We start from the raw sequence: 27319 nt of genomic DNA on the forward strand, positions 1-27319 counted from the left end.
ATCTTATCTTCTATGCTTGTAATTTCTATTTGTACGGAACACCTGGAACAAAACAATTCCCCCGGGGATCAATTAAGTTTTCTGATTCGGTTCTATAATAATTATATAAAATATAACGTCAATTAGTTTAACGTTATATGCAGTGCTTAATTTGTCAAGTGGGAGCTCCCGGAGCGCACAGGCACAGGCACAGGCACACAGGCGCGCGCCTGTCTCCGTGGCATGACAACAAACATTCAATGACGGTGTGCACGCTCCTTTTCCACAATAGGCTAGCCCAGATATTTTGAGTATCTCGTTTCATGGGAGAATTGAGAAATCACCATGACAGATATTAAAACCAGATATTAAAACGAAACAAACTTTAATTTATGTATTTAATTATTTGATTTTTCACACACAAATCCAGATCCAGCTGGCGGAGCGCACGTCAGAGCTTCCGGAGCGCGCTCCCCCTTGCTCCCCCTCAAATTAAGCACTGGTTATATGGCTCGTGCTAATGAAATTGAACCTCGACAATAAAGTTACAAATTTAAAATATTCCCAGTTTTTTTTCACACTGTTTTTACATAGTTTTGTCATTGAATATGTAATTTGCTGCAACTGCCGCTTCCGCTCTCTCTGACGCCATTTCTGATTTTTTTTTTTTATTAAAGAGCTATATTAAAATATTAAACATCTTTAATATTAAATATCTGACACCATTTTGTTTTTTTGTATTTTCAGACGCTAACAAATTGTCTTTGGTACATCACAAACCAGCACACAGTGATACGTGATGCATCTCTCCAAGAGAGAGATGTGATTCCTGTTCCATCATGCTGGAGCTTTGAAGGATACAATGAAGTGAAGAGAAAGAAAATAAAGGAGCAACCCATGTGTGCTACCTTTCTGGACAGTCACTCCCAAGCCCTGTTGTCTTTGTGTGACCGACCATACATGTCCTCAACTGCTGCTTGGAGAACACTGAAAGAGGACATTTTAAATCTTGCCACCTGCCTTCGCAACTATGTGGAGTACCTGAAGAGGAAGAGGGATACTACATTTGCAAACCATAACTCAAGTCAACCTGTCAGAGTTTTATCTGAGAACATTGCCGTGACACACCACAAAAACACCCCTGAGATGGCTGCAAGGTACCGGTTGCTGGACAACGTTATGTGTCAAACAGATACTCTAACTCCTGTGCTCCTGGATGACACTGTACACCTGGAGGAACCATTTGCAAGTTCATGGCACAGATTTGACTTCATCAACAGAATCCAGCTGTCTGTACCTGTCGATGTGCTGAAATACCAACCTGGGGGCAGCAAGACTGGCGTCACCTTGCTGTGGAAAGTGGAAAGGAACAGAACACAGGATGAGCAGCTGACCCAGACCACTGGAGTTGTCACTTCTCTGCAGCCATTTCTCCCACAGTACCACACCAGGTACATGAAGAAGGATTTCAAGAGGAAGGTAGCGAACGTGGCTAGGGTGATACCAAGCATCGTAGAGGCGATCTATCAGGAAATCTCCCATGATTCTTCAGCCCCATCAAATCCTCACATGAACCAGCGCATCCAAGTGGCTCTCCAGGGAGAGCCTGGCATTATTGTCGACTTGCGCACCCTTAACAGTGGCCGTCCTGGTGACAACTTTGAGGAATTCTTCTCAAAGATGGAAGAAGCAGTCAATGAAGTCACTGCAGCAGATGAAAGGAGACATGGCACTGCCCACCTGTCACAGTGGTTGTCGCTAGAGGATCTCATTGAACAGGTTAAGTCCAAATGCCCTGAAGGAACCAAGGTGCCCAGCAAAGCCCTTGTGAGATTGCAATTTGCACCAAAGAATCCCTACACCCAGAGTGCCTTGAACTTCACTTCACGCTTTGAGCTCAAGTACAAGATCCAGCGAAGACAGCTCCGAGCATCTCACCCTGATGCACACTTCTGTGCTGCACTCTTCTTATTATTGCGTCTACACATGTATCAGCTCCGTTCGGAAATATTTGTCTTATTCATGGACGATAAGGCCAAGATCCCGGTTGGAGAACCAGGGGAGCCTGTGTCCACTGGTGTTCGAGGTCGACACTCAATTGTGCCTTCAGCCACCCAACTGGCAGCACTGGACCACGATATGACGAGCAAGGGATCAATCACATCCACAGTATACATGCAACCCAATGTCCCTTGTCAGCCAGAGGGTTCATGGTACAGTGGCAAGGTAAAGATCATTGTGCAGGACTCTGTATTCCAAAAGTCTACAGCATACAGAAATGCAGCAGCAACAGTTAGGCTCGCACAGGAAGACCCTTCTGAATGGAAACCAATCCATGTCAAGTACAGTGATGGTGGAACAGAACATCGCACCCTACTGGTCAAAGTTCAGCTCAGTCTGATAGCAATATTTAAGATGCTAAGACTGGACATGCTCATTGCCTGCAGAGCAGCTCCAGGCCAGAGCTGGCAGAATCCAGTTGAGAGAGTGATGGCTATACTCAACATCGGCCTGCAGAACTGTGCATTGGAGAGAGACAAGACAGCAGAGGACATGGAACACCTGCTGAAGAGGTGCAGTTCAATGGCAGAGATTCGCAAAGCGGGCGAGAAAAACCCACAGCTTGCTGAGGCTTGGAGCACTTCAGTTGCGCCAGTGCTGGACACAGTGGCAGGACGCTACAGTCGGCTGAAGTTGAAGGGAGAGCCAATGACGATCATAGATGCAGTCACAGATGCAGAGGAAGATTCGGTCATGCAGGTTATCACCACACTCTTCCCTTCCATCAATCCTGCAACAGTGACCAAGCAACAAGCAGACAAGGATCCAGCATTCACTGAGTGGGTGCAGAAACACTGCCGGCAACGTCAGTATCTGTTTCAGGTAATGATCTTATTTTCCCTATGTTTTTATGTATAACGCGTAATGATTATTTTATTATATTTCGACTATAAAGGATGTTGAGCTGCATTCCATGTATGAAGGACGCTAAATAAGTCTTTCTTTCTTTCCTCAGATACGCAAATGTGATGACCCTGAATGCTGTTCCGTACCATCCCTCCCGTCTGAAAGGATGATCTGGCTTCCTGACCCAATGCCTGATGCTTCTGGTAAGAATTTTACTTTATCATTCAATACATTGTAAAGTAAGAATATTTTTGTCGATTATCCACTTTTAACATGCTTTAGCCTAATATTACACCTGTTCACATATTTGTATGACGCCCACAGCTTATAGCAAAATACTTTAATACATGTCTGTGTTGTGCTTGTATTGAAATAGGTGACCATTACTTGACTCTGGCTGAGGTTATGGGCAAAGACACAGATGACGCCCATCGACCTTCTGCCCAACTGTCACACAAACACAAACAAGCTGCATGTGTTGACTTCTTTTTGTCGGACGCACTAGAGAAGCAGCAGAAAGAGTCTGGGCTGTTTACTGCCCAACATGCACGGGCAGTAGTCGGCTGCATGGAATGCTCTAAACCAAGAGTGATCTACTCAATGCGCCTCCTCTCTTCTCGCCACCAGGCCACACTGGCAGAGGCCTTGTCAGATGATGGCATGGATTACACATGTGGGAGTTACATCCTGGAGCCCCAACATCCACTTGCATCAACTGTGCAGGTCAGGCTGTCTCTCTCGTGTGGTGATCCCATAGAGCTGGCCTACTACCGGGCACCCTTTGGGAGGCAAGATCTCTGTGCACACTGTGGCGGGCCTCAGGGCAACACCTGCCCAGCCCTGTTATTGAAATTTAAAACGGTCTTGCCCTGCTGCCCCATTTGTATTGGGGCTGAAAAAAAGCACATTGTGGCCAGACCCTACGGCAAGCAGAAATGAGCAGTGGTCTGGTTTAAAGAGGCCCTGCAGTTGTATTGTTCCTTAATTTAACTAATAGCAGGCAGTAATGTTGGACAACAGAAAACTGAGTCACAGAACACCAGAGTTACACTTTAATTAAACAGCTTCGGAGTCATTCATGTTTCTATAATATTTTCCGGGTTGATTGGATGATGTCTCGCTACCTTGTTTAACGTTTGTTCAACGTTTTGTAGGTTTGTACATAAACACTGTATTGAGTATTGTAAGAGTTGATACTATTAAAGTTATTTAGGAAATATCGCTTGAGATGTCTTCAATGCCAATGGTCCAGAACTAGTGGGTTCTTAGTTTTTAGGAGTAGAAAATAGTACACACATAAAAAATCTGCACATTTTAATTGAAGCATTCGTATTGACTACATATTTTGTTCATATAAAAATGTGTGTGTTAGGGATGGGCACGAGTAGTAATTCCAAACTCGAGTGATCGATTGAATTCCTCGAGGATCAATCGAGTACTCGTTTATCTTTTTTTTTTTTTTTTTTTAACCCTAACGCTAACGGCAATATTACCAACCCAACATGTAGCCTAATGCTTATTCTCAATCAGTCAGAGTCAGAGTTATCAGAGACTATTCATTATTTATTAATATAACCTATTATTAATTATTACATTACATATTATTAACGTTCAAAAGTAAACACATCCTTAACAATAACAAATAAATATGCGTCGAACAAAGGCCAGTAACAATCACCGAACAAAGGCCTGTAACGGTTTAAAAAAAGAACGAAACATTATGCGAAAACCGAAATCAATTCTTTGTGAGAAAAACCAGCATATCGACGTGCTCTGGAGACAGACGAGAGCGCATTCTATTAACTATCAGTCCCGCGGCAGAGAACACTCGCTCCGCTGGCACGGAGGTGGCGGGGATAACCAGGTGCTGCTTTGCCAGAACGCTCAGTTTTTTGTACCGATCCCCGTTTGACTTCCACCACTCCATGGGGTTTTGATGTGGACGGATGCATGGCTCATTGAAATACGCTTCTAGCTCGTTGACGTCGCTAGTATTTACGTAGTAGTCCTCCCGAAGAGGGTGTCAAGTGCCTCTGAAGTGCTTTCGACGCTGCAGGCTTGTGCTTCACTACTTTAGAATACTTTTAATACTTTAAAATATACTAAAAATACTTTTAACGTATTCGTTGCGCACGGCACGCACCAGTGGCGCCAAACAGAAAATTGATACATTTTCAGAAAACTTTAACTCGAGTTTGTGTTTCCTCCAATCGAGTTCATTTGTAACGAGTAGTACTCGAGTAATCGATTCCTCACGCCCATCCCTAGTGTGTGTGTTTGTAACATGCTGGGAGTATCCATTGCTGCTGTGAAAAAAAAAAAAAAAAAACCTACCTATCATTCGCTGCCGCTGGAAAAAATAAAATAAAAAAATAAAATAAATTCCCTACCTACCCATGACCTCAACTGACAACCAACAGGAACCAAACTTTTTTTTTTTTTTTTTTTTTTAGGCCTAATAAACTATAGTAACATGGTCATCCTCTCAAGCATTAGCTGTCACGCTGCGGCTGCTTGGCATACAGTATCTTGATGTTCAAGTTTGCTTTTGTAAAAAAATCAGAGTTTTCCCAACCATGGCGGCCAATTTTTGCGCTGCTTAAAAAACGTAGAAAGCAAGGAACAAGGCGGTGCGGTAAAGGAGGGTCACAACGAGGGCGCTGTAATATATACATATACATATATATATACAATATATATGTTCAGGTTCTGCAAAGGCAGATCTACCAGTCATTTGGGTAAAATGATAGGCGGAACTGGATCTGTTTTCTGAATATTTTAATTTACAGAATAAGCAATCGATTGAAATGTTTAGACAAAGGTTGTGATATATGTAAATATTAAAATAACTATTTAACTACCAATAATAATAATGGGTAAAAAATAATTGCATAGTTTTAAGTCAAAGACTTTTACATTTGCTCAGCTTTAATCCCAAAAAGCTGCACACATATAAGTGTAACATGTTGACAGCTAATAAATATAAATGATTCTGGCCATTCAAAAAGAAGCATAAAAACATGAACGTCATTTAGCAGCATTAAGTATGATGTCATAACAAAGACTTTCTCTCAGCAACCCCGACTCTGACTGTCCCCCAGCATCCATGGCATAGACTGTTTATAAGAAGTGAATATAGTCAGTGACTTCACCCATTGGTCTGTGGACTGGGTGAAGCAGCAGTGGCCGTTGGTAGCAGCCACAAGATAGCCCTAAATTAACTATAATTTACTAAATGAACATCATGGTGTATTGAAGAAGACTTGAAACTAGAGATTAAGACCATAAACTCATGTTTACAATGTTTACTGAGGGAATAAATCAAGAGAGAAGTAGAGTCATTTTCTCATAGACTTCTATGCAACCAGAGTCGCCCCCTGATGGACATTAGAGAGAATGCAGCTTTAGGGCACTTCACTTCACTTCACTTGTCAGAAGCAGAGTTTGCCCCCTGGCTGTGAGAGCATTATAAAGAATTTAAGTACTACTAAATATCTGACATGAGTTCTTCTCCAGATATTTGAAAGGACAATTGAAACAATGGCTATGAGAAGAGAGAAGAAGGGTTCAGAGGAGCATTATATCTGGAACGGATCCAGGACAAAGAATCTTTTTTTCTTCTTCTTGAGAAATCATTGTGATGTCTGAACTCGATGCGTCAGCTACCATGAGTTAGCTCTAACACCCCCCCAAACCCCCAGCTCATGAATTCATGTGCTCATATTTCCACATGGATAATGGTGGCTTCACCCCGAAGATGGCCACATCGGCGTTGAGGCTGAAAGAAGCGTCGCTGATGTGAGCTCTGGGTGCATCCACCGAGACAAACAAACTCCCATTTGTATTCATGCAAAAAAAAAAAAAAAAAAAAATTGACAGACGAAACTAATTAGTGCCACCATAATGCACCCGTGGAGGAGCACGAAGAAGCGCTTTTACAGACAAGCACAGGAACACGGAGCTATTACACAGCACTTTAATATAATCAAATATTCTTAAATGCCTCTACTCGGCCTTTGAGTACCACTTCTCATCTGAAGCATTCAGAGGTAATATGTTAATGGTCTGAATCCATCATAGCACCATCTGTTTTTTTTGTCCCAGCCTCTGGTTTCTGTGGCCTGCTGCTTCACTTGCTGTCACCTTGGATGTCAAACTGTCTGCTGGATTTGGAGGACTCCAGCATGAGTTCGTACAGTTGACCTATCTGGTCGTCCTGAAAGCTGCCGAGTTTCCCCTCCGACAGGTTGGCACCGAACTTGACCGAGCCGTATCCTTCCCCCGCCGAGTCCAGAACCTGGGTCTGCAGGGTGTCCTTGTAGTTCTGGAGGAGGGGTTGAGACACAGACAGGAATAGCAGCAGTGTTTAGCATAAAGCAAATATTTCAACCTCAGCTCCTATAATAAGTCTATAATAAACCGTGTAGCCAAAATACAGACATTTTTTTAACTCTCACAGCCATTGCAGTAAAACATTTTGCATTCTATTATATCAGGCTTTCATTTTAGTTTTACTATTTTCCACCACATTAAGCAATTTTCTCATATTGATCCTCTATGCTAATGTCCTCGTTTCTGCTAGGGGCATTGCTGCTGTAATATGGAGCAGTGTTTGATGCAATGCAGCAAAATCAATGCAGCTGATCATCAATGACAAAAACAATGTGATATTGTTTTTAAATTTTCATTTAAAAAAATCCTCAAAAAACATCAGTGGCATTATGTAAACAAACTGCCATTAAAATGATTACAATTCAGAAAATGAGTTGGTTAAAATATTTATTTATTATTCACTCAGTGAAAGTGGAAATTAATATTAATAAAAAGTATTTTTACAGCAGTCTCAAAAGGGGGACTGTTTGTCCCCTAAGGACAACTTTTTAAAATTATGCACAAGGTTTAAAGGTAACTCTGTGATAAACTTTTTCTTTTTGGAAACAAATAACCTTCCAATGAGTCTTGTGTGTATCAGACCCTTTATATTGTTTCCAACTGATGCATTCAAGTGCATTAACCAATGTGTTCTCGACATCAGCTGCACTTTAGCTTTGGTTCTGTGTATGCATTGATCAGGAATTAATAGATCAAGGCTTATATTAATTTTGTATGTTGTGATCATGATATGATATGATACGACGGTGTCCATGATTGTTTTTGTAGATGATAAAAACACATTATTTTAGAAATCAAGTATTTTTGAAGGAGTATATTCAAATTCAGGCATATATCTTGAAAACATTAACATTAAAATGATCAGAGCCAAAACTATGAAAATGAGTTGACAATTATTACCTGAAAAGTACAGGACCCAGTAATATTTGGAATAACACTCAACCTCAGTGATCTCTTGCAAGCATTTAACTTTTTCCTCAAAGATCAGACAGATGTTCTTAGAATAAAAGCAAAGTGATGGTTGACTCTGACTGATGTGGCTCAGGGACAGATGTGGCAGAGCCCTGATGGTGTCAGAGATCCTCCAGGAAGAAATATCACTACATTTCTAATTCTCCCCTGTTCCATCACAATTAGTCCTCCTTGAATGGGAAGAAGATGAATGCTTACTAATATATAGTAAACTCAAGGTTATGTTCCTCTTTTACAGCATGGGTATGGCTCAGGGCTGATCTGTACGCATAGATCTCCTTTCCTTACGGAGTGAACCGGCTAGTTAACCTATTAGCCCGTGTATGATAAGTCATAGCTGTCAGAACTCCATGTGAATCATCCCGAGCAGGCCCGCGGTCCACCTCCGTCTGTTTCACTTCTGGAGAGCCATCCGTCATTTGAACAGAGGGCGCACGGCGAACGTCTGATGTTTGCCCATCCAGAGAGCATCTTGGGCGTTCCGAACACTTCCACTGCCGAGCAATAAGGAGCCGTTCATCTGGGAGGCTTCTCCCTGCACATAATGTAATTATGTTGAACATTTGCCAAAGGGAAATATCCTCCCTGAGGCAGCTTAGAGGATCACGCCAACAGTTTGGCATGCTCGTACTTTATGACTGTATAATTCAAGGACTCACTGGAACAGTCTGGGTGAGTATATGCATGTGTTCTTATTGCCTCTCCATACATAACATTAACAGGGGTCTGCCGCGTCACTGATTGAGCCATGTGAAGGCCTCTGGGAACATCATCACTTTGGTTTTATTAGAAGCAAATCTGATGAATCCTAAAGGGGAAAGTGGAGCATAAGGCCTGCTGTCTTTTCTGGGAAAGTCACCCGAGTCATGCAGTCATCAGTGTTTTGTTTAATTCTTTCCTTTGGTTTGAACCACACACTCATTTAAGTACATTTTAAATTTGCTTTGTGTAGGAACACTATTGTAACTCAAGTCAGAGTCTGAACATCCGTCCAAAGGGGAGCAGCTCAAACTCTCCAAACAGAGTACCAATGTCAAGGTCTAACAGGGAAGACCTGGCGTTATAAGCGGGTCACCAGGGGCCCACACAGCTGCTATTTTTCTATCGATACGTAAAGATTAAACAGACGGAGCCAAAAAACATCTGACACATTCAGGTCTTATAATTATTTAACCAGCGTCCTAAACAATACAATCTAGAGCCAACCCCGCCCATTATGTTCACATTTGGTCCGCTAACAGAAATCAATGTACGCTTGCTTTTCAAAATACAACGTCCCGTCAAAATGAATGTCTCTTAACTTATTGTGTGTGTATGTGTGTGAATGTTAAATGGACTTTAACACTACATGTCATCATTCAACCATTCACACCCATTCATACACTGATGGCACAGTCGTCAGGAGCAATTTGGGGTTTAGGGTCTTGCCCAAGGACACATCGACACGGACTATTGCGAACGGTGGTATTACCGGGTCTGACATGTGATCCAAAACTATTTTTTTGCCCATAGAATATTTGGGTTTTGTGTTGTTATTGGGTTAAGTATCAATGTGATCCTTTCATTAGATTTGATGAAAATATATAAAAAGACTGACCAATCTTAAACGCCAGGAGAGAGACGTTGCTGGCACCGCTAACCAAATAATATTAATTAAAAAAAATAGAACACCGTAAGACAAACCTTCACAACAGGTGGTTTTCTCCAGTTGTCTCAACATCACTTTATTTCCTATTTACAGTACTCCCTCATCTTCTCCTTTGTGCCCTACAAACACATTTCTCTGTCTCTTTGGGGGAAACTTGTTTGGCCCAGCGGAGCAGATTTATTAGTAGCAGAGAACTCCCATGGGTGCCTCTGAAATAAATGGATTACACGCTGAACACTCAGTGCTTGTAATCTCATTTTGAGTCCTGCTCCTCGTCTGTTCCCACTCCTCTGTATTTTTCTGAGGAAGCCGAGATACAGTGAAAATTCACCTCTTTTTGACAGAATGGACGGAGAGGAGAAGAGGACTATGTAAACAGTAAGAGGAGGGTTTGTTTAATTAAGGCTCTGCCATAATCATTACATATTACAATTTGGCGTATTTACAACAGCTGTCAAATACAGTAATTGGTGCAAATGGGTACAACGTGTGGGAATAAGATTTGTGTGTTGTCTACTAATGTAGTGTGTGATTGGACCGCACAGAGAAAAAACATTGTTTCGTTGAAGTTAACAGGGATCCTGATAAATGAAATAATTTTATTTGTATCTCAATAAAACAGCCCTAAAGTCAATCCTGGCCTCTGGACTGGACAATGACAAAAGTGTGAATAAGCTCTGGTTGTTATTAGCCGTATGTAACGTGTACTGTAATGCCTTGTTCACACAACATGACTTTAGCCCGGACAAAAGCCAAAGATCAGAGGCGAATGCGCGTTGGCTCGGCGTTTGCATAGCTCATGGAGCTCAAAGCGCTATACATGAACTGGTCAAAGACGCATCGCAGACGCGGTACAGATAACAAGCATGCCAAATATCTGGATCTGTTGGGGAGCTACAGCCAATGAGAGCACAGGACACAGGCTGAGGGGAAAGTTGGCGGAGGGATCGCCCTGCCCCTGGCCTACCTGTGTTGCTTTTGCAACAAGGACTTAAGTTGGTGTTGTCGCACCTACTGTATGTGGATGTCTGCATGAATACACATAACACATATCACAGTGACTGGTCCTCATAGAGGAATTAATAAAGACATGTGGAAACAAGCTATAATGTAAACACGTGCTGAGGACAACATCAACAAGCATGGCTACGCATAACAACTTCAGGTCTACCAATTAAGGTGTCCTTGGGCAAGACACTGAACCCCAAACTGTTCACAAAGGCAGTGCCATCAGTGTGTGAATGTGCGTGTGAATTGGTAAATGTTGAAATGTAGTGTACAGTGCTTTGAGTGGTCGGAAGAAAAAAATGGCGCTATATAAATAGAAGCACATTAACCATTACGAATTACAAGACAGCAAGTTGTAGTGTGAACAGTACGACGTGAACGATCTGACGACTTTGAAATTCCAGTAGAACTTAAATGGTTTTGCACAGTACATCACATGCATTTCGACATGTGAATATAAATAGAATGCAATTCAAATCAAGTTTCCTATACGGTTCAGCAAGTAAGGAATGTAGACCTTATTAATGAATCTTTTTTTGTTACAGCCCTGGAAACACCTGTATGTTGCGGTTTAAGCAGATATACTGGCGGGAAATTTCCCCAAGTTGACTTAACTAGTATGTCAGCAGTTTGTACCCAAGCATGGGGGGATGTCTCTTAAAAAGGCCTCAAACTCTGTGTCCATGCCAGAGCCATCGCAGAGGCCTGATGCTGGCTGTAGCAACCGAAGCTTATGAGCTGCCCTGTCAGACACATGGCCTTGGGTTCGGGTTGGCCATGCTCACGGCATCTCCCAGCGCCCTGTGGTTGCTATTGCGAGTCAATAAAACATGCTTTGAAAATACTGCATTCTACTGACATCTAGATGTCTTGGGAGACTAAACATCTAACCAGATATTTTACTTCAATCCACATTTGTTGGCGTTAAGCCTTTCAAAAACGACTTTTTCACGGTAAAGAAAACCAATGACCTCTCCCGCACCCCACTTTGTTAACGTGGCGCTCTGGATACAGCATTACAAACATCAAAGTTTCCCCCAAGAACTTCAATGAAAGCAGTGAAAACAGTGGTAGAGAATGGAAGATAATGGTACTTGTGTGTCCCCATGGGGCCAGCAGTCCAGCACAGGTGACTTTTCCCCACCAACTTATCATGGACCACATTGGCTGGTTTGTTGTTTTGGTTGGCTAGAGGTTACAACAATTAGACAGAGACCTTACAGTCATTACTCTGTACATTTCCAACCAAATCCAGAAACAAATGCCTCCCAGTGGCTTTAGTCAAACTTAGTTTTGCTTTGTAATGTTTCCATTTGAAATACAGCCAAAGAAGTGTGCAAATATAACAAAAGCCACTCATCCCTGATTATAACCAATGCAAATGGACTCTGGGTTTGAAAACAATGCATACTGATATAGTGAGGCATAATGAAATTGACTACCTCCTCCCTGGTGGCTTCACAGCTATGACAATGACAAAAGAACCTCCAGGAATCCAGCTGCAATCACCATCTACTTCATTAGATAAATTGGCTGCAGATGGGTGATTTACCTTTCCCCAGCAGTGTGTAATTGTGCCAGAAAACATTGGCTCTCCACCGTAGTGACGTAAAAAAAGAGGACCTGGCACACACTCATGATTATTTGGGGAACTGGAGGACGAGTTGCAAATATATACTGATCCCCCATCAGCACATGAATGCAGGTAGGTCTGATGCTGGTGCCAGGCTGGTATTCACAGGCACTGTGGTCTAACGCCAACACCACTGAGGTTTCTCCCAGGCTTCAGCAAACTTTCACATCAGACCAGATTAGGTCTGGGTTAATTAATATAAAAAGAAAAAAATGGTATGAAATGACAATGATAATCATTATTTTTGTGCTAAATTCCTGCTAATTTGCAAATGTTTGCATCAAAACAAGACTTAAAACAAGGTTCTTCTTGACATGAATTCAGTGTATTTTCGTTCTGGTCTCTGTAATACAATAGAGAGCAGACGGGCAAAACGAGCTACTGTACTCTGGACTGCAGCTGCAACATAGTAGAGAAGTAGAGTATTTCACAGGCTGATGCTGTTTGGTGCGCACACAGCGGCATGTTCAGGTCTCCGGTCTTCAGCACGCCACTCTTTGAAGCAAATTTAACATTGGCACCAAACGGTGAAATACAAATTCAGGGTCCGTCACATGATGCCAACGGACCGAGAAATACTTTTTACCCTAGACTTACATTGGAAAAGAGACTTAGCTAAATACAGACAAAAACAAGGCAAAGGAAAAACACTACTGGACTAGATCACTAGAATACTGGTGAAGAAGATGCATATCTGCTGATTCAAGAATATTTTTTCATGTTTTTACATTATTTAAAGAATAAACTTAATTCAACATATTAGCCAATTAGTATACTTATTTATGACATAAGTTTTCATTGTGGATACAATACTAATCAACTCATGATATTCTACTGTGGCTGAAAGCTCTGGAAAGTTCCAAATAAATGGGCCTTGTACCAAGATTTACTTAACTACAATTTCCAACAACAATAATGAACCTTCAAGCGCAACATCTCCCTGATCCTATGCTAGGATATATTTGCCAATATGATCAGATGGTCTATGAAATGTATCCTATATAGTTTAAAGGGGGATGGGCTCGGCTCCACATTCTGTTAAACTTTCCCACAGACATTCACTGACAGTCTGATGATCCCAAAATAATAAAGTATCTTTGGTTCAACAATAACACATGTTACGCAGTTACATCCTTTACATTGTGACCATTTCAGTGAAAGTTATAACCCAAATATGAATATTCAGTATACTTTTACTTCTTAGGTTCCAATCTGTTTACTGAAGCTGCTCTGCCATCATGTGGCGATGGACTGACAACACACCGGGAATGCAAAGGCCATCAAAGCCAACATAACTGAGGACTGGTCAAGTCAAAGAGTACCTTTGGTGCAGACATCAGCCCCCTCAAACAACACGAAGGTCATGTCCTCATTTTACAGGGAAATCTGTTTTTTAAGGCAACCCAAGTGGACTTTATATTCAACAATTGACATCTTACAGGACAAATTATAGGTTGATTAAACGTATTTCTAAACTCAATTTGACAAATTTTAAGTTAAATAAATAGATGATTTATCATTTCTCCCCCCAGAATTCTTTAGAAATATTCCCAACAGCGTGCTTTGAAACAGCACGTAAACTTTTATTTCGGGAAATAAAACAATAAGGCTTTATTTTAAAAGTCATTTCCTATGAATTTAGATGGACATTTCCTTGAATGAACTATGCAATCGGCAACTTTACCAATAAAAGGGAAATAAGCACAAACTTATTTCAGTTTGTGTTTAGCTAGTGATGTGGCTAAAAAAAAAAGAAAGTAAAAAGGACTTGATACTTGGTCAGTTGGACAGTTTTGGTGTTAATTGGGAATAAATCCAAAGCGCAGCATTTAAATAGCTCAGTCCACCTATCGTAGATGTGGCGTTTAAATTCACTGTAGAAACTGATGAAAATGTGGGTCTAAGTGAAGTGTATAACGGGGCCCCAAACTACAATCATGGAAACTTTTTTTTTATTAATTGAGAGATTTATGAATGGGGTTTGGTTGGTGCGCGTGGAATCATTTTACCTCCCACTCCGTCATGAAGCCCTTCACCTCTTCGGGTGCAGCACCTTTGTGTCTTCTGAACTCGTCCTTCACGTACTGGTCCCCGAGGGCTCTTAAGTCTATCGGCAGGAACCGATGCAGGACCAGAATCCTCTTGTAGAGACACCGGACTGTGGAGACGTGAGCCGAGGCCGCCATACATAAACTAAGAGGTTCTAACGGTGTCTACTTAAATAACACTTATAATAGTAGTCATATATTTCAAAACAGTGACTGACCAAGCGGAGGTAAAGGGTAGAGACAGAACACCGGCATTAGCAAGGGTAGTTATTTAACAAACGTCCTTGTTTATCCCGGAAATGAACCTTCTTCTTCTGGTTAGCTAGCTAGCTAACGGGCACATTACCGCCACCTACTGGACGAGAGCAACAGTTCCGCAGAAAAAAAAAAATCTGAGTTGTACAATGGGTATCTATATATTTTCTATGATACACTCCAAATATTATAGTTTCCTTTTTTACTCAATAAACTGAACATCAGACTTTAACATATTTTCTCTATAATCCCGTTTATTTGTTTATTACCCATGATGCTTTCCTCATTCCAACTCCTGCTTCATAATGGCGTGTATGCAGACACCCTCATCACCTTTCACACAGGAAGCTCAGGCTCTTATACAGACTGTGTAGGTGTGTTTGGTCCAGAGACTACTCTCCCCACACTCTAATGCTTTGTTTGTTTGTTGTTTTGTTAGGGCAGAGGTGGTCACACTTTTAAAAATGTGTGCCATATGCAGAAAAATATTAGGACTCACGGTCCAAACAATAGCAAATGTTTTGTTTTCAACAAGATTCACTGCAAGACAATTTTTCTGTTTCTAAACCAGAAAAAAACAACAACAATAGACTTCCTCAAGATCATCAACAGGAATGTTGATGGGCTGAAACTTTCATTGTGCATCGTTGTGGAGAAACTTGATCTTATCAGGCCTGCCAAACCGCTTTATGTGCTCATGTCACTGTCTAGTACAGCAGTTGTTTCCTGAAGTACTACCATAAACCGAGGCTCCTGCTTTCAGCAGCAGGACATGAACAATATGGTTTTCAATGTACTTCTTTGAATTTCTTTGTCCAAGCTTGACATTCTCCCTGTGTGTGAAGCAAACAACTCTGACTCCATTAAGTGTCATATCAGTATCTGAATAATATCCTGCAATTTGAATTCCTGCCTTTGTGTATACATAATAAACGTGAGTCTAATAGTCACTCTCTTTAAGCTCTGTTTTTGGTCACTACCATAGACCGTTAATAAGAAGAGGACGTAGTCAGGGTGATGTCACCCATTGGTTTAGAATTCTCGAGTTTAGCATTTTGGCAAACGCCATTTGGTATATTGACCCTCTGAAAATGGAATTTAGCACCTTTAACCTAGTTATGTTTTGTCCAGCCCTCATGTCTCTTAAATAGCATGGCTAGCATACAGTATGTTCCCGTCACTAATTTTGTCTTTTTGTTAAGGTCAGTTAAGTCACTCATTTCAGTTTGATGTATTATGAGTTTATTTATGTTTCGTTGACCTCTATTAGCGTTCAATTTATCTAATGTTGATATGTGTTTTTTTCATTTCTAGTCAAAAATTCACTTTTTTTAAAATATCCCAAACCTGAGTCCCGTCTCTTTTAGCTATGTCGACCGTCTTCGCCCTGTCTGCCTGTTGCTTACAGGAGCAGATACTGGGGGTGTGCGTGGAAGAGGGTCATCAGTTAAAATGGCAACACCCGGGCCCTGTGTGCCAGGGCTCTTTTAAAAACCCTTTTGGAGCTCAGTTGCTGGTTCATACTACATGCATTATCATTTTTTATTCCAAACATGAATACACATGTGCACATATGCAGTTATCTGGTGCAGCACTCCCTATTGAAAATAAGTTTGTGTGCGAGTCTATTGCTGAAGGCCAATTCACGGCCAAAGACATTTTTGGGAACTAATCAGGTCAAAATGCTCCCTCTGTTCTTTAACAGTACAACACTTTATAATACAGCCCTCACTTTACAGTGTCATTTTGTCGTAAAAACTTGAACTGAATGTATCCCTTTGTAACTAATGAATGTATACGTTTTTTAACGCCTTTGACTCTCAGGAGACTCAGAACATTGTATATCTTTCATCGCTGATGATGGATTCGTTTTCTTAACAAATTTGGAGAAAGTACTTTGTATCTTATTAGATTGACTGAAAACTTTGGTGACTTCTCTGGACATGGAATTAACAAATCTAAATAAGCATTATCAATTTAAAAGAAAGGCTTAACTTCTAAATACATCCTTTGTGGTAACAGGTGGGCTTAAATACCTGGGTGTTAAGATAACTTCTAAACATGGTGGCAGTGTTTCCATAAACTCTACCCATCTGGTGGACATAGTGATAGAGACATTAGATCGGTGGTCTCATTTGCTCATGGCAATGATTGGATAAATCTAATTTAAATGTCTAATTTGCCCCAATTCATTTATCTCTTTTAATTGCTCCCACTTCCACCACCAAGAAACTGGGTAACCCCTTAACAAAAATCTGTTTAAGATCTACCAATAATGCTAGATTCATAGTCCTCAGATGTTAGGACACTGAAAAAGCAGCCAAAAAAAAACTGTATCAGTTTGATATACATTGCATAAACTTGTCTGTAAAACTATAACTTTGTCACAATTTATTCCTATGTGGCGAAATGGTCAATTTAAACTTGGCAAAGTAGATGGGGGATTCAAAATAGAGGCAGAAGGCATTCAGGTAATTTTGGAGCCTGATTTGGAGGGTATACTTTCTTTCATTTGATCAATTGTGTAAGAAGTAACAAATTTCCACAAAACATTTTTTTCATTTTTTTTAAATAAGAAGTTTCATAACGTCAAATATAAGAAAATGATGGCCATACCACAGCTATCAATTATTGAGAAAACTAATAACTTAAAAATGGGGGTGGTAAGTGAAACATATGTAGATAGTATCACCCATTGGCAACACATTCAGCAGAGTCAACATCAGATAGATTAAATGTTTGGGGAAAAGACATAGAAGATATGCTAAGGGAGGAATGGGAAACTGTCGGTTTTACGGCACAAAAGCAGTCAATTAATACAAGCCAAAAACAACGTCGGTATAAGTGACTAATGATGATCTACCTTACCCCTGTTAAACAAAATATTATTTAGTAAGATTATATCATATTTCACCTAACATTCTGAATATTTGTGTTAAACGCCTGATGAATTTTGTTCATTGCTTGTGGGAGTGCTGAAAAATACAGATATTCTGAAAGATGTTGTAAAATGTTTATCACAGATAATAAAAGTGGAAAAATGTAAAACCACCATCACTCTGAGTGTGGAAACAGAGTTGTTGACAAGCCTTGGGCTGGAGAGGTGGACGTATTTTGTGTACAACCAAACGCTGAATAAAACATTTTTAGGTGTAGAAAATATCACAGTTAACTTTCATTGAGTGAAAACCCACTGTGAAAGGATTACAGTTCTAAGATTAAAACATAGAAACTCTCTGACTGGACAACTCCATGGTAGAGACCTGTCAATCACAAGGTAGCCCCGCCCTAAAGCATACCCTGCTTAATGTTCTATTTGACTCTAAATGGATCATACTTTACTAAATGAACACCATGCTGTATTGAAGAAGACTTGAAACTAGAGATTGAGACCATAAACTCATGTTTACAATGTTTACTGAGGAAATAAATCAAGAGAGAAGTAGAGTCATTTTCTCATAGACTTCTATACAACCAGAGGAGTCGCCCCCAGCTGGTCAATAGAGAGAATATAGGTTTGAGGCATTACTGCATTGGATTCACTTTTCAGAACCCAGGGTTACCCACTGGTAATGACTCTGTTTTTTTACCTGGTCTATACCAATATACAAATGACTTTGACCCAAACAATAATTGACTAATTTAACCTGGCTTAATCCCAAATTGAGATTTCTGTACTGGAATTGTATTTAAATTAGCATATGTTTAATAAGAGAATGCCTCATTAGCATATTCAAACATGGTTTTCAGATTACTCATAATTGCCTTAATGAATGAATAATCAGCTGTTGACGTTTCATGGCGATATCTATTCACCCGAAGTGTTAATGCATGTTTGTATTCAAAGCACCAGAATAACAGCTACTGTTTAACATCCAGGCGTCTGTGTTTACAGGGTTTGGTTTCATTGAGCTCCGCCTCAATGGAATCACATATAGTGGAAACAGCCGCGCGCCAGAGCAGTTGACAGGACAAACAGAGAGAGAGCTGCAGCTCGAGGATCATCCTTGGTCCCGGGAACATCATTATTTTGTCACGTGTGTCCTGGCTGGCAGCTGAACCAAGTGACTGGAGAAGTACCCCGTGCGCATGGAGCAGTGAGCGATTGTGTCCGGCAGGTCAATCAGGAGGATGAGGCCCATTACGTCTCATCTAGTGTTCACCACTGGACTCCTGATGGGGTTTCTCTCCTCTCGCTTACTGTTGGACTCGTACTTGTCAACAGAACAAGCCCCTTACTTCATGAGGAATGCCAAGAATGAAGTCCAACAGCATGTGCACACAGGTAGGCACTGATCTAATCCATATTCTTTATACAACGGCCTGTTCTATATATATATATATATATATATATATATATATATATATATATATATATATATATATATATACAAGGTCTATCAGTGTCAATGGGCTAATCTTCAAACTTAATTTTGACATGACTGACAGGTTTGACAGCTAAACACGTCATGAGACCTTCACTGACTCCCTGAACTCCGTAAATGCAATAACTATTACACTTACCTTGAACAACATATTTCTGTGAACACAATAACAGTCATAACATAACAAGTTCAACATTACATGTCACTCAGTCCGTTACAATAAGATAAGATAAGATAAGATAAAATAAGATAATCCTTTATTAGTCCCGCAGTGGGGAAATTTGCAGGATTACAGCAGCATAGGGTAAAGTGCATAGTAAAGATACATAGGAAAAGAAAGACAAGACAAGATAAAATGAAAATGAAATTAACCCCCCCCCCCCCCCAATTTTTTTTTTATAAATGAGCAATAAAAAAACAGTAGAAATCAACAATAACTGAAATATTATATTTACAGACAGAAAAAAAAACCTATTATAACTATAATTGCACAGTGTATTTGTATTGCACAGGTTTTTAGTGTCATGTGGTCTGCTGGGAGCAGAGCTGGTTGTGTAACCTGACAGCAGCAGGAAGGAAGGACCTGCGGTACCTCTCCTTCACACACCGGGGGTGAAGCAGCCGGTGGCTGAAGGAGCTGCACAGAGCTGCCAGGGTGTCCCGCATGGGGTGGGAGGTGTTGTTCATCAGGGATGACAGCTTGGCCATCATCCTCCCGTCTCCCACCACCTCCACCGTATCCAGTGGACACCCCAGCACACTGCTGGCCTTCCTGACAAGCTTATTTGGTCTCTTCCTGTCGGCTGTCGAGATGCTGCTGCTCCAGCAGACCACTGCATAAAAAATGGCTGATGCCACCACAGAGTCAAAAAAGGTCTTCAGGAGTGCTCCCTGCACTCCAAAGGACCTCAGTCTCCTCAGCAGATACAGTCTGCTCTGATAATAATATAATGATGATAATGATACCTTGCCGATGGTTTACGGTTAGCCTAGGTGTGATGATTTAGTTGTGTGGACGCTAAGAATAACTAAACGGTTGTTCATCCCTCATCCTACTGACTGGGGTCCCCACAAACCCAGTTCGTATACTGTTTTGTTTTATTTATTCTATCATTACCATTTTCCGTGACTTGTCAATCCATTTGTTCCTGGTGACTTTGTGTCATTTACTGAGTATTTATTCAGCTATGTTTGCCATGGCTCTTCAAATAAAGTATCGGTCACATCAGGAGCTGAGTGTTACTCTGTCATTTTAAAGGAGACACTGACAGACTCTACCCAGCAGACGCTCATTTCCTCATGCACTCTGTCTATTGCTTCACACAATATGCAAAATAACTGTACATTTACATGAATATTAATAATCTTTTTTCTTCAGAGGACATTAATTAAATAATGTTTTGACAAGAAATACATTATGCAATGCTGGTTGTCAGTAGCTTATTATTTTCAGTAGCCCTTGTATGTTAAATATGTTTGTTCAATATGTTGTTAGGATGAGGGTTAAGGGTGTTTAAGCTACCTTTTGGGAGTTCAGTCTGCATGGGGAAAATGTGATTTATAATTCATTGTTGGGAGTTAAATCTGAAACATTTCATCCTAAATAAAATAAATATCAAGGTCCAGCTTACCGTATTTTCCGCACTATAGGGCGCACTGGATTATAAGGCGCACTGTCAATGAATGGTCTATTTTCAATCTTTTTTTCATATATAAGGCGCACCGGACTATAAGGCGCATTAAGCGAAACAAAACTGTCAGTCAGTCAAACTACATTACCCATGACCGTTAGCGGGTTGATGAGTTAATGATGTGGGACGGGGGAGCGCGTGTTGTGTTTTCAGAGCGAATGCAGAGTGTGAAATAAAGCCGACGTTTATTTACTCCGTCCACAAAAAGCCTTTCTCAGCCCTTTTGTTTCCCACACTCCTACAATATATAAAATACTGACAGCCTTGAGTTTGAAGTCCGTGTCGTAAGCGTGTCTCTTGACAGGAGCCATGTTGGGTCCTTATACACACACACTGTAATATTATGGTGAAGCACAGTATGTATTACTCCGCGGCGCTCCTGACTACGGTGGCCGTGATGCTGCTGCGGTGCGGCTTTGTAGTTTACCAAAGTCGTACTAAAACATGTTGACAGAGCGCCGTGTACCACACAAAATCGCTTCGCGGTCAGTAAGCACAACCAGAATTAATCCATATATAAGGCGCTCCGGATTATAAGGCGCACTGTCGTTTTTGAGAAAATTAAAGGCTTTTAAGTGCGCCTTATAGTGCGGAAAATACGGTATATTGTGCTTTGACGGTATTGATTGACAGCCAACCAGTAGTGGAAGAGATATTCATATCCTTAATAGTAGTAAATGTACCAATGTCAAACTACTCACACACTTAAAAGTCCTGCATACAAGAGTGTAAAAGTACAGTAGTATTTTCAGTAAAACGTACTTAAATGATCAAAAGTACTGAGTGACTTCTTCTTATGTAACTTTATTGGAAATGCAAGCAGTATTTTGACTGTTGTAGCTTGTCAAGGCGGAGCTAGTTACGCTTGCCCTGTGGTTCTCAAACTGGGGATCGGGACACAAGACGTGTTAGTGTAACAAAACTTGAATCTCATTGAGACAGGCTGTCTAATTCCCAAGGGAGACCTGACAAAACCTGATGGCCACAGGTGGCCACCTCTTGGCGATATTTGGGGGTGACAGAGTTGCTTTTTGTGGCCATCAAGCCATTGAGCCATGGTGAATATCGTACCCTGCCATGATAATCAGAGTATTGTGATAAAAGCAGATACCAAGGACAGTATTGTTACCATGAGAACTGTTGGTCTTTAAACTTCCGTTCTAAAGTGTCCTCAACAAATTTCTGATACTTTTTTGTTTTCATTTCCTCCAGTCGAGAACAAGAGCTCAGCGGCTTACTCCTCTAGCGCAACGCGGATCTTGTGCTGGATCATGACGGGGCCAAAGAACTTGGAACCCCGGACCAAGCACGTCAGGGAAACGTGGGCCCATCGCTGCAACAAAGTGCTGTACATGAGCTCCGTCAAGACGGACTTCCCCACTGTGAAGCTGAACGTGAGTGAGGGGAGGGACAACCTGTACTGGAAGACCATCCGGGCCTTTCAGTACATAAACAAGCACCACCTGGACGAAGCGGACTGGTTCCTGAAAGCAGACGACGACACGTTCGTTGTCGTAGAGAATCTACGCTACACCTTGTCCAGATATGATCCAGAAAAGCCGTTGTACCTGGGCAGAAGGTTTGCCCCCTTCATCAGTCAGGGCTACATGAGTGGAGGAGCAGGTTATGTCCTCAGTAAGGAAGCACTGAGGAGATTTATCCAAGGGTTCGATACTGGTAAATGTACCCATTTCTCCTCCTTAGAGGACATGGCTCTAGGCAAATGTATGGAGACAATGAAGGTGGAGCCAGCGGACTCGAGAGACGTTAAAGGGAGACAAACATTTCATCCTTTTCCTCCAGACCACTACCTGGTCAGGCAGCCCCCAAGAGCGAGGCCTTGGTATCTGCTTTACGACCACTATCCTCCAGTAGAGGTATGTAACACCGTACACAAATTCCTGTTGAGAATCTGGATTTAGACTCAAAATGCCATTAAGATGCCCACTATTCCTGAATAGGAATTCATCCATATTACATTACATTACATTACATTACAGTCATTTAGCAGACGCTTTTATCCAAAGCGACTTACAGGAAGTGTATTCAACATAGGTATTCAAGAGAACTACTAGTCACCAGAAGTCGTAAGTGCATCTCCTTAAACAAGCATCTTAAAGCATAAGCCAGAGCAAAAAGTATAGTGCAGAGGCAAGTTACTACGAAAACAATAATTGCAACAGACTAATCCGAATATAGTAAGTGCTACAAGCTACTACGAATAGGATAAGTGCAGTAAACAAATACAAATTCAATAAGTGCAGCGAACTGATACAAATACAGTAAGTGCAACAACTAATACGAGTGCAATAAGTGCTACGAGGAAGGCTCAGGGTAGTACTTCTTGAAGAGGTGAGTTTTCAGCCTGCGCCTAAAGATGGGCAGCGACTCTGCTGTCCTGACGTCGGTGGGGAGTTCATTCCACCACTGAGGGGCCAGGACAGAAAAAAGCTGTGACCGGGTGGATCGGCCGGAGGGACCTCTGAGCGACGGGGAAACCAATCGCCCGAGGCAGCAGAGCGAAGTGGTCGGGCAGGGGTGTAGGGCTTGACCAAGGCCTGGAGATAGGAAGGAGCTGTTCCTTTCACTGCCCTGTAGGCTAGCACCAGAGTCTTAAACTGGATGCGAGCTCTTACAGGGAGCCAGTGTAGAGAACGGAGAAGGGAAGTTGTGTGAGAGAACTTGGGGCGATTGAACACCAGACGTGCTGCAGCTTTCTGGACAAGCTCCAGGGTCTGATGGCCAACGCCGGGGCTCCGGCAAGTAGTGAGTTGCAGTAGTCCAGGCGGGAGATGACCAGAGCCTGGATGAGCACCTGCGCCGTCTCCTCAGTGAGGAAGGGGCGAATCCTCCTGATGTTGTAGAGGAGGAATCTGCAGGAGCGTGTGACCGATGCAATGTTTGCTGAGAACGACAGTTGGTCGTCCAGGGTCACACCCAGATTCCTCACTCACACCCAGATTCCTCACATATTGCACAATTCTGCACACCATCCAGTGTAGTGTGGCTTTTGTGTAGAGCGGTTGAAATTCACAGACCTGCAATAAAAGTTGGCCTTTTTTTTTAACCACAATCCTTTCTTAAACAAACCTATGTAGAAGGTAGCAAATATATTGTGGGAAGAATTTAAGGTTGTGATTGAACGTTAGAAAGTATTGCAGATGAACGGAATCTGAGCTTTTGGGGAATTATCCTTTTTTATTACTGATCTTTTCTGGGGATAAGGTGCCGTAAGGGTCTACTACCACGCTAACGGCTCTGTCAGGGTGTACTAAATGCATGCTAACATGCTACATTTTAGCATGATTAGGTTTAGTAGGTTTAAGGTTTACCGTGTTCACAATGTTAGTTTTGTGTGTTAGAAAGCTCCCATTTGCTTATCAGCACTACAGTGGAAACCTTTTTATAGTGATCTTGTCTGTCCGGGTCTAATTGATCACTATAAGTGGATGATTATTAGATAAAGTAATGACAGCGTCGCTATTTGCTGACTTGCTGCCACTTCTTTTGCCTTTCCTTGACAAAGGGCTTGCTTTGGGTGAGGCTTTGCCGGTCTGCCGGCCCTATCTAACTGCTGTGCAGGCGTTGCATGCAGATGATTGCCGCCCCTTTGCTGGGGATCCTTGCTCACCCGGTGAGTGTCATAGAGGAAGGAGGGTGCCGTTCATCTGCATGTGCAGTTTGACTTAGGGGGCAGTACATGACCAGGCATTAGCAATCCCCTGGAGAGGGGCGACTTAAACCACAGGTGCTTAACCCATCCTCAATTGTTTTGTCTTTTCCCCCTCATGATTTAAATGTGGACACAGCCCTGGCCTCAGACAGCCAGCCAAAAAGCAGACTGCTTATCATGAGGCAAAGTATCATTGGTATAAAGTAAAAATCAAGTTTTGAAATATTTTGTCATATGTTGTCATTTATGAAAATACTCAAATTCAACACTGTAAGCAGACGATTTGATTACCATAAGCAGATTATTCAATCAACATTGGTATAGGAATGATTCTGTCCCAAGCTTTTGATCCATACGTGGTTGATCACTATAAGACATTTCCACTGAAAGTCAGGAGTTTTCCAGATTTTTGATCAGAAACCACATACTGAAATTTTTGCCTAATGAAGTTAGATGATCACTAAAGTAATTGCTAAAGTAATTCCAATCCAATAGTTGTCAAGACAAAACCACATGGTGGTGACTGTGGCTCAGTGGTAGAGCAGGGTCTTCCTTCAATCAGAAGATCGGCGGTTCGATCCCCGGCTCTGCTAGTCCAGTTCCTGTGTGCCCTCAGGGAAGAAACTGAACCCTGGGTGAATAATGACATGTAGTGTTAAAGCGCTTTGAGTGGTCGGAAGACTTTACCATAAACTTGAGGATAAGTCAGAGGATTGCCAAAGAGAATAATATACTGTGTTGTTTCATTGGGTAGCAACCAGGCGGCAACCTGCAGTTCTGCCGAGCGAAGCTGATGTAGTGTCTTAAACCTGCATTCTCTCTACTGTCCATCAGGAGGCGACTGATGGTGTGTGCGCGCTTCACAACTGGTATAACTAGCGTGCACTACGGCCTCTCCAAATAGTGTACAACATTTGACTTTGTTCAAAGGCATGTGGGAGACTTGTCTTTTGTGTTTTTGCATTATTTTCTTTCAGCAATGTCTTTTATTTTCTGGCCACTCCTCCATAGAATCCAGCTCAGTGTAGTGTGCGTCTTAAAGTGTGGACAGATTTTCCAGTCTTTCCAGTCTCCGTTCCAGCACCTTCAGGGTTACCTTTGGTCTCTTTGTTGCCTCTGTGATTAATGGCTAACCCGCAGTGAGTATTTGGTCCCCTCTTGGCAGATTTGTTGTGGTGCCTTATTCTTTACATTTTGGTAATACATTTTTTATTGGTGCTCTGTTTAGATTATGTGACCGATCATAATGACAAAATTATCTAATTATGTGACTTTTGAGAATAATTGATAGCACCAGGTATTATTAAGAGGCTTCATAGCAAAGGGGATGAATATGCACACCCAGTTTTTTGTTTTTTTCTCATTTCACTTCACCAATTCTAACCTTTTTTGTTTAGTTCAAGTTACGTAAAATCCAAATAAAAATCCATTTTACTTGAAGGTTGTAATGCAACAAATAGGAAAACCGCAAAGGGGGTTGAATACTTTTGCAAGGCACTGTACCGATACTTCAGTGTCTAGAGACAGGCTCACCAACAGGTAGCATTAAGGGAATACTGTAGCTAACGTAGGGGCAGTTGCTGTTTTTACTGGAATGTAAATATACTTGTTTGTGTAGTGGATGGAAGTTCACGGTATTCAACACTCACAGCTGCTGAGTCATCTTTGGCTTCCTGAAAAATAACCTTTATGCTGGTTGTCTCTCTTTTTTTCTCCAGGGTCCAGGCTGCTGCTCGGATTTAGTCGTGTCCTTTCACTACATTTACGCTGTCGAGATGTACGTTTTGGAGTACCTGACATACCATCTGCGGCCTTACGGATACAAATACAGATTTAATCCGGATGAACAAACTGAGTTCAAGACCACAATTAAGCCAAAATAAAAATGTTAGTGTGTGCACAACAACCTCTGCACTAATCTTAGAAGGGCTTGAGGATCTCAGCAGGTTTCAGAGCCATGCTTATCTTACTCACCATAATTTATTGAATTCCCCCTTACCATATCTTTATAATTCAAGACTTTTCAAGTTTATAGATGTGTAGTTTCCCTCTACCAGCACCTCCAAAGTATTCCTGATGAAGGTCTGATTTAAACTGTGTTCATGATGTTTTGTGGGGTGAATGGGTCTGTGTTACTAAGCTGTTACTTTGTATACAACAAGAAATCTGAGGAAGAATCCAATTCTAACATGAGGTGCCGCCAATCTGTCTTCCTTATATTTGCCTTTTTATAACCTATTACAAACTTGTACCGTTCTTTAGGAAGCTTGCCTTTCTCTGGGAAAACATCTGTGTATATAATGTAGCGATGTTGCTGAAAGAAGCTTGATGTGAAGTTTGGCAGCATCAAGGGTAAACCACATCAGGTTTGGGTGGTGGGGTGTGGGGAATATCCAGCCATGCAACGAAAAGACATGCACAAGATAAAGATTGTATCGATCAAGAAATGGGTAAAGGTCAATGGAAGTTTATAATTACATGGGTGTGAACAGTTGTACTATCTGGCAGGGTGGAAACCAGCAGCACTACACATAATGTACCTGACAAGCTAGACAAAGCTACAAAGTTTTTTTCTGTACATTATAAACACTATTGGGGCAAACTGGTTCAGTATGTCGAAAGCATTAAACTGTGAATTTGACCAAGAACTTTGTGTATTTAGTGTTTCTTTTGGTTCCACTTCGCTGTTATATAATTGTCCGACCAAGTTGTCACCACTTGAATGATA

The 27319-nt window shown here is 41.5% G+C and overlaps 3 protein-coding genes across 3 annotated transcripts in view; 2 read left to right on the forward strand and 1 right to left on the reverse strand.

Annotated features, from left to right (window-relative positions):
• The window catches only part of LOC129097678 (uncharacterized), a 33800-nt gene extending 29587 nt beyond the window's left edge, over positions 1 to 4213 (forward strand). The window contains exons 3-5 of the mRNA XM_054606588.1: positions 727 to 2862; positions 2996 to 3089; positions 3263 to 4213. Of these exons, the coding sequence (XP_054462563.1) occupies positions 727 to 2862; positions 2996 to 3089; positions 3263 to 3825 (2793 nt within the window). The 3' untranslated portion in view covers positions 3826 to 4213. The remainder of the gene's footprint in view (positions 1 to 726; positions 2863 to 2995; positions 3090 to 3262) is intronic.
• A 1474-nt stretch (positions 4214 to 5687) lies between these two features.
• On the reverse strand, positions 5688 to 14888 carry sdhaf3 (succinate dehydrogenase complex assembly factor 3). Its single transcript, XM_054605414.1, has 2 exons — positions 14549 to 14888; positions 5688 to 7210 (listed from the first exon to the last, which is right to left on the reverse strand). Exons 1-2 carry the CDS (start codon positions 14723 to 14725, stop codon positions 7016 to 7018), a joined length of 372 nt encoding a protein of 123 aa, XP_054461389.1. The 5' UTR covers positions 14726 to 14888; the 3' UTR covers positions 5688 to 7015.
• Positions 14889 to 18357: 3469 nt separating this feature from the next.
• Positions 18358 to 27231, forward strand: c1galt1a (core 1 synthase, glycoprotein-N-acetylgalactosamine 3-beta-galactosyltransferase 1a). Its single transcript, XM_054605412.1, has 4 exons — positions 18358 to 18411; positions 18738 to 19127; positions 22131 to 22795; positions 26310 to 27231. Exons 2-4 carry the CDS (start codon positions 18974 to 18976, stop codon positions 26472 to 26474), a joined length of 984 nt encoding a protein of 327 aa, XP_054461387.1. The 5' UTR covers positions 18358 to 18411; positions 18738 to 18973; the 3' UTR covers positions 26475 to 27231.
• The last annotated feature ends 88 nt before the right edge of the window (positions 27232 to 27319 follow it).

This window comes from Anoplopoma fimbria, chromosome 10 (genome assembly GCF_027596085.1).
Source record: "Anoplopoma fimbria isolate UVic2021 breed Golden Eagle Sablefish chromosome 10, Afim_UVic_2022, whole genome shotgun sequence".
NCBI lineage: Eukaryota > Metazoa > Chordata > Actinopteri > Perciformes > Anoplopomatidae > Anoplopoma > Anoplopoma fimbria.